This window comes from Rhea americana, unplaced genomic scaffold (assembly GCF_003343005.1).
Source record: "Rhea americana isolate MKP2758 unplaced genomic scaffold, rheAme1 scaffold_25, whole genome shotgun sequence".
NCBI classification, from domain to species: Eukaryota; Metazoa; Chordata; class Aves; order Rheiformes; family Rheidae; genus Rhea; species Rhea americana.
In genome coordinates, this window is record NW_028186368.1 from 5797853 (window position 1) to 5806236 (window position 8384).

The 8384-nt window shown below is 39.7% G+C and overlaps 1 protein-coding gene across 1 annotated transcript in view; it reads left to right on the forward strand.

Moving 5' to 3' along the window:
- The first annotated feature begins 457 nt into the window (after positions 1-457).
- FAXC (failed axon connections homolog, metaxin like GST domain containing) overlaps positions 458-8384 on the forward strand; it is a 33602-nt gene continuing 25675 nt past the window's right edge. The window contains exons 1-2 of the mRNA XM_085306941.1: positions 458-588; positions 7518-7714. Of these exons, the coding sequence (XP_085163067.1) occupies positions 550-588; positions 7518-7714 (236 nt within the window). The 5' untranslated portion in view covers positions 458-549. The remainder of the gene's footprint in view (positions 589-7517; positions 7715-8384) is intronic.

An 8384-nucleotide genomic window follows, 5' to 3' on the forward strand; every position in this document is an offset into this window, starting at 1 on the left:
GCGCTGCGCGCAGGCGAGCGGCCGCTGCTCTCCGCCGGCGCGGGGCCCCGCGCCGCGTTCAGCCGTGCTCCGTGCCGCCGTTTTTCCGCGGTTCGCTCGGCGTTGGCGGCGGCGCGGGACGGCGGCCGGCTCGGCGCGGGGCTCCGTGCGCGTCCCCCCGGGTCGCAGGGGGGCGCGGAGGCCTGGCTCGCTGTTCGCTTGTTCTCTGCGTGGGCTTCGTGGGCCTCTTTGCCGGGTGTCCGGTTCCCCCTGGTGTGGAGCTGGCCGAGCTGCCTGCCTGCCGCGGCGGTGAGCGCTTTTGAGTGGCTCCAGGTCCAATGAGTAACAAAACCGCAGTAGTCCGTTAAGGGAGGATGTACGTTCTGCTTCAGCCAGGATTTCTCCTTTGTGTATTTAACTTACTGATGCCTGAAACACACTTTTTTTTTTAAATTCCATTCCCTTTTTGACAGGAAAGAGCAAGAGGTTGATTCAAAAGATGCTATCATACTGCATCAATTTTCAAGGCCTAACAATGGTGTTCCAAGTTTATCTCCTTTCTGTCTGAAAATGGAAACTTACTTAAGGATGGCTGATTTACCCTACCAGGTAAACTTACACATTTTCCCTTTACATTGCTATTATTTATAATCGCATGAAATTGCAAATATAGGGGGRAAAAAACAAACAAACAAACTGCCTCATAGAAGGAGATGTGTATGTATACGTACCACTAGGTGGGTAGACTGCTGCTTGCTTTTCTCTGGTTAAATTTGGATTGTAACCTTTAAGGATATGACTTGAATAAACAGAGTGGCCTGAACAGCTCTAGATTTAATTGGTAAGGCTAAACTGAATGTTAGAAATTAATTTTGGTTAGAAATTCTGAAGGGGGAGAACAGTCTGGAGTTTATTTAATGCTAAATGATAACCTTAAAACTAAAACAATGTTGTCTGGTCTTTGATTTTCACCATGTTTAAGAGATCGAGATTGCATAGTTGAATTTTCTTATTTTCTCTGAGAGGTTCTCTCCTGTGCTCTCCTTGGAAGATGTGTATTCTGTTAATTTAATCTCCCTTCACTGATGCTTCCTGTCTCATGAAGGAAGCTAGAATTGTTTGTAGAGGTCGTGAATACTGCATTTTAGTAGTGGCTAGGTTCCTGTTGAGCAGTATCTAATAYCATCTTTCCATAGGGAATGAAGCCCAGGCTACTCCAGTGAATGAAGGATACAAGAATATTGAATCTAGCTCTCTTGTTCATGTCAAGGTTTAGTTGCGACGCCACTAGTTTGGCTCACAGTACATTGCAGTGTTGGCAGACAGGTTATACAGAAAGCACGCTCTTAGAAATGCAGGATGAGTAGTTCTYGCTGTTTGTGATGTATGTGCATCATGTGCATTTAAGATGATAAAACAGTAATGATAAATATGATAAGGATCCTAGGTGGGAGAAATGTCTCTATATTTTTTTTAAGTGGAGTAAGTTTGGGATCTTACTTTATCTTAAAGGAACTGAGCTCTAAGTAAGTTGCATGCTCATCTTAGATGGGTTCAAATTCCCTCTTTTTTTTTTCTGCGTATCAAGCTGTTATGAAGAATGCTGTGTTTATGTCCAATGTTTTATGAGGGAAAAACAACCTCCTTTACAATCTCTAACGTATTTGTGTTTTAATCAGATCAGAAGATGGATGGATATCAAACACCTTTACCTTTTAAAGCATGAGTTTTAATGCTCATCTTAAAATKTAATGGTACTTGAATCAAGTACTGCAGTATATGGAAGAGAGAGATTTCTAGCCCACAGGATGTATTTTCCTCAGTTTGGTTTACAGAAACTGTGAGATACTGAAGTTTGAACAGGGCCAGAAGGACTTAAGCTGCATTGCTTCTCAAACCATTGTAATATGGGTAGAAATTGCACATTTGAAAGGAAAATTGTATTTTTGGTGAGATCTGTGTTCTTTCCAGTGGCAGTTTGTACAGTTCAGAGGTTTGGAATGATGAAAGTTGCTCTAGTGGAAAGTAATTAAAGTGACAGTTTAAAAGATAATTGTCACAGAATTTGATTATTTCTGAAAAGTAATGTTCCACATTTGTATGATTCAGGATGGAGTCTTTCAGAAAGCAAATACTGGAAAGAAGTGAATCACTCAATCTTTTGGCTAGAGAAGGATTTCCAGAGGGTTATTCTCCCTTTTTTATTTTTGATATGGAAGATCAGCATTGCTCTCTGATGTTGCCTATCTCTTTATCCCTATCCACTATACGAGCAACTAACTAGCTGTGAGCACAGTAAGCTGGCGTACGTCAGCATGACCACCAAGAGCCATAGTCCTGCTTTTGAGCCTCCTTTGGCTGCTTCCTTTTGCCTCTCTTCTGTCCTTTGCCAGCACATGTTTTTCTGCACCACATGGCAAATCTGATTTGGAAATCCATTAAGGTCAGAACTGACACAGCCAGAATCATGAACAAATAGCTTATTTAGTTTTAACCAGATCGTGTCCCCATGCTCTCTGCTCGCCCTGCAGATGCTGTGCTGACACAAGGAGGTGGGTGGATATCTGGKGGTAAGAACAAGTGCTGACTTTTATTAACTTAAAACATTTGTGGAACTAAATCTTGCTTTCAGATAGTTGAAGATRAGGGGGTTGAAACCCAATCTCTGAATGCACACTGCTTGCTGCCTGTCCCCTTTTGCAAGTGGTAATGTGGCAGGTAATTAGGTACTATCTTGAATTTGATACACACAAAAATATTCTACATTATTGATCTGCTATGTTGAAGAAAGTGGCATCAGTGATCTTGGCTGCAGTGTGTGGTGGCAGTGCTGCTATTGGTAGCTGTCATAGGCATCAGATGAGATGACTGCCTGGAGGCATGTGAAATGCAGCTGTCAGCCCTGCCTTCCACAGGAAATTTGACTGCAGTTATTGAAACAGATACCTGGATTTTAAGAGTTTGTGTGTTCTCTGTTGCAGTCCAGTCTTTTAAACACACAAATGTTTTCAGCCTATCTCATTTTAGAGAACCTTCTCCACAGTGTAAATTGAAATACTATCTTTAATTTTGGTCTTCCATACTCTATAAAAAGTGGAAATACAAGAAAATGGAGGAAACCAGGAGGAGTCAGTCCTCTCCTGGCCTTATGTTGACATGGGGCCTAACCATGTTTTGATTAAGTCACTAGGTCAAGCTAATGCTTACTCTGCTAGAGCAAACCTTATTTTAGGCACCACAAAGAGCAGTATTTAGTAGAAGTGGCACTGCTGCCTTCAGGTCAGCTTGTCCTACCTCACTTTATTCTGCTCAGTAAAGCTGTTAAGGTAGACTTGTAGTTATCTGTTAGGTATCTAGATGACTGTAGTTCTTTACAGCAGATAGGTGTATGGGCTCAGCTATTGTAAGAGCATGCTCATCCTTTGTTAGGTTACCAACCATAGCATTTTAGAATTGAAGCTTTTTTTTAGAGGTGAAGGTAAGCTTATGAGCTGAGGAAAAAACATTTTTTTTTTTGAATGAAATAAGCAGAGATTCTGTTTCTGTCATTGGSAATGCAGTACTGCTTCGGGCTGTGAAAAGCAGAGGAGGATAGAAACAGAGGAGCAGACTATAGCAGGAGATTAGGAATGCCTCTTAGTTGGAGGGTAGAAGATGAACGGCATGGTTTGGAGCTGGAATTAATAGCTGRTGGGGAATCATTATCTGAAGAATTGTCTATATTCAGATATAGACAATTTCTATACCCAGAGACTTTTTTTTTATTATTATTTTGTTCCTTCATCACTGTGTTACCAGTAGGCCACTGTAGATGACGGAGACACTTGATGGGCTTCCCATCAGCTGATTCAGTTGTTGCCTGCACTGCTTGGCTAGTTTGGCTGGCTACCACTACCAACAGGTTGCCAGGACCACTTTGTTTGATGAATTCTCTCCAGGCCCGTRGTATCAATTCTCAGTATTACTGATTCTTCAGTAATACTGAGGCCAGTATTACTGTTGCTCGGTTGTCCTCCTTGTCCTGAGTGAAACACTTGATGTTTCCAGTTCTTTGTTACAGCTCTGCTGGTGTCGGTGTTTTGTTGTTTCTCTCATCCCTTGCTGAGAGGTGACATACCGTGTGTAACTACTACAAGCAGCAGTTGCACTGAGTTACAGCTGAGTGCTGCACAGCTCTGTTTTGAAACTGAACACTGAATAAATAATACCATGGGCTGGGCTGGTTCAGTGCTTCGCTATGGAGGGAAGCAAAATTGTTACTCCCTTGTTGTAGTAGCTACCATGACTTAACCTGCGCACGGGTTACTCACCATGTGAGAGGGCATGGACCAGCAACTCTATGCACTGGCGGTGAACAGGAGTAAGGCAAGCYTTCGAAAGAAAGTGCCCACACACTCGTGGGGATCATTGCAGAGAAACTCTGGCCACGGTTCGTGCCGTGGCCTCTACCACAACTACCTCTGTAGTTGTGCTGTGGGTCATCACCCTCCTGCAGATTAGGTTGCTTAGGAGGAAGGGYTTGAAAATTAGGTGGAGAAAAGGTGTTTCTAATCAAAAATTTCCTGACTGTTTTGTGGAACAAAGATTGTGAACAYTTTCCAATTGTGACTTACGTCATACAGATTTTATTCTTTTGATTCCTTGTGCTTTGACTTTAGTGTACTAGAGTATTGAATAACATGCTGTGTACCACAAAAAAACTTTTAATTCCATTTCTCTTCTCACATGCCATTAAGTGTAGTATTCCAAACTTTTTGCAATCTGAATTGCTTCAAACAGATGTGTTCTTGCAATATATTTAGATTTTTTTGAAACTGTATTTCTTGATGTTAAATTTTCCATCTAAAATAATTCAGGCAGCCCTTTCCACRTTAGCGTTAATACTATAACCTAGCTGTTTTTCAAAGTGTGTGAATCTGATGCTCTTCTTCATAAAGTTTGTTTTGAAGGAGCCCATCTTGGGTACTTGCAGAGATCTTTTGGGTGTTATCTCATGGATATTAAATTTCTGAGCATTTATGTAATCTGATAAGTATTAGCACAGCAGAAATGTGCTGTTTCAWATGAGGTCTGTGAAAGTGATCACCTCTTTGAGAAGATGCATGAAGAAAGGTAAGACATAAGCAGCAGTTAYTGAAAATTTGGAGCCTTACTTCTTCTGTATAATACTGTAAAATGATTCCAGGAGTGCCCTATGCCATTTTGTTTATAAATTCTCCTATAATTGAGCTTCCCAGGAGCTCGTATTACAGTTGCTTTGCAGGCTGCAGTTAAAGTTAATGTACTATGAGAGGGCTTTTCCCTGCTTTGCAGCTGGACCAGTTTTTAAGTGGAAAGTTAATAAATATTTGATGGTAGTTAGTAGCAGCTATAAGGATACTAAAGTTTCAAGCCTAAAAATACCTGCTTCAGAACAGTGGATATAAGAACAGTGAAACTGAACGTTTGTCCGTAGATTAAAATTTTCTTAGCTCATCAAAAGATRCTTCCTATTTTGTCTGATAAACTGAATGTAATGAAACATGAAAATCCTGAGCAGTTTTTTTAAGTTTACCTAAACCAACTTTTACATAGGAACCTTAACTCTTAATTAAGCTTTTGAAAGTGCAATACAGAACTTTTTCTACAAAATATGTGCATATATGTGCTTGAATAAGCATATATTTGTATAGAAAGAACTTTTTCTGGAATGCAGAGGATATGGGCTATAATAATTGCAATAATAATAGAGTAATTGTAGTGTATAATATAAAGTTCAGCAGCTTCTGCAAAAAGTCAGTGTTTGTGCATAATAAGGGAAATCTCTTATTGAAAGGCTGCATGGACCTTAAATAGAGATTAAATCAGCAATGTTCAGTGCCACATAAACACTTTACATTTCTTTAGAAAAAAGTTTATGATTCTCTGTTGAATACCTAATGAAGTATCCATGGAAATGTATCCGTTAATTTGGCCCACRAAGAAGGGCCTTTTGCTTGAAGGAGGGGCGTAGAAGATGAAAGGACAGGGCAGTGTTCTTTAAGCTTCAGGTGTTCAGCAGTTGTAGCGTTTTCCCCATTGACCAAACTAATGACCCCCTTTCCACCCATATGTGCAAACTAGGTGGACCCCATTGCTTTATTCATCCAYGCATAGATTCAGTAGATGAGACATTATGTAACTGGCTACTCCTACCATAATATTTGTTTGGGCAGAAATCCCAGAAGGCGCTACAACCAGAAGGYGTTGCGTTCCCAGCAGTGTTACCCATTTCTTGTGTTTTGATCCAAAAGGGAAGAGCTTCTGGAAATGGCCACATGTTCGTAGTGCATTACACATCCATGTTTTGAGCTGTAGCCAAGAGGTTGTGTGTTCAARGAGCAGGACGGAGTTGGAGTTGCATTCTGTTGTGTACTCTCGGCTGCATAAGGAGGTATCTTAATCAATCTTAATGGTTTTATGAAAAGTAAATATTTTAGACCCAAATAAATCAACACAAAACTGCTAACCCTAAACCTTCAGAGATCAGGAATTAGACTTCAAAATACTTAGAGAGAGGTATTGAGTTCGGAGCCTGATTTTTGTGAGTCTTTATGATTCGTGTTTGAGCTAGGATTTTTTTTCTCTTGCTAAACAACAGCTCACYGTGACTTAAACAAGAAGGGAAAAGACAAGACAGGACAAGAAACAAGAAGGGAATACAGTTCTACCTTGTGTCTCTACTTTTGGAAGAAACAGAATTGAAGTCAAATACGTGACTGATCACATTTTACAAGCCAAGAATTCCTGTAGAATTTGTCAGATGAGAAATAYATTTTCTATTTAAGTTCCATGTTTCACCTTTTCCAACTGTAAAATGCAGAGAATACATGTTATTCCTGTAGGAGTGTTACATTAAGAAGACATACTGGTACAGCAGTAGACTAATGCTATACTCAGCGAAGGTGCTGAACTCCTGTAGATCCAGTTGTAATAAGTATATCTGTAAATACTTGAAATTTCAAAGCTATGGTATTGTAGGAGCATGTGTAAGGGCAGATTCGCCGTCTGCCTAGTGAGGAAACGGAATGCATCTCATTGTACAGTTGTGGGTATGTGTTTGATCCTCAGAGCTAATGCAGCTTTCTGGGAGAGGTAGTGGATTAATCATTGYGAAGTACTTTCAACATGAAAAGTGTTGCTCTATGTAAAAACCAAATTTAGTGTGATTTCTGTGATTAAAAACTTGCTTAGAATATTGGGCCCAATCTTCTGGGAGATTGGAGCATCTCCAACCCCTTAAGTAAGTAACTCAGTTCTTAGTAGTATTAAATCACACAACCTCTAGTATAAAAGTGTTGCAGGACCTGGAAATAGCTATTTTTGTATTTTCATATAGAGTAATGCTGTTGCTCTAATTCAGTAGCTTCAGTAGAGAGAGTAYTGATTTTTTTTGAATATTTATTAGATAATGTTGCCTTCAAAACATAGAAAATTATTAAAAAAAGCTTTATTTTGATATAAACAGACTCTCAAGGGCCTTTTTGTCTGTATGTTTGTTTACTTGCTTTTTTCCTTAGAACTATTTTGATGGAAAACTTTCCCCTCAAGGGAAAATGCCTTGGATTGAATACAATCACAAAAAGGTGTCTGGCACTGAGTTCATTATTGACTTTTTGGAAGAGAAACTTGGAGTGAATTTAAATAAAAACCTTGGTCCACATGAAAGAGCTGTTTCCAGAGCAGTGACAAAAATGGTGGAGGAGCACTTCTATTGGTAAGCTTGCATGGTAAAGCTAGTTCTGTTCTGATGCTATCAAATCTGCACCTGCACTTTTGTCTGGAAATGTATGCTTATTTGTTTTGCATAAAACACAGAACTTGATTACTAATTTCACAAGTCTCTTCAGTCTAGGGAACTGGTGCTTCTTTCTGCTCATCCTAGCATGAATAACATCCTAGCATGAATTAGAAGTAACTCCTCTGGGAGCTACAATAATGTGTAGGTGAAGGAAAGAATCATGCTCTTTGCCTGCAACTTTGCGGAAGGGCACAACAGTGGGCTCAGTCCTGTTACCTATGGCCTTCATAACTAGAGAAACAACCTTGTTAATAAAAAGCTAAAAATCAAGATGACTATATACTTTTATGGTTTGGCAGAGGAAAACTCCCTCAAAATCCAGAATTTGGAGTTAATCCAAAATACTGTGTTCTTACAATTATCTGTGTGTATGTGGTGTGTGTGATTACAATATGTATTATTACCTTTCTTTCAACACAGAGTACTCCTGTTAATACGTATTGTTACCCATAGTGCCATTTGGTAGGATACAGTATTAGTCACAGTATTCTGAGAAGTACAGTATCCAACTGAAGTACTTATAGGAATGAAAACCTAAATAAAACTGTTGATACTTAATATACTTTTCTCTCATTTTTTTTTTTTT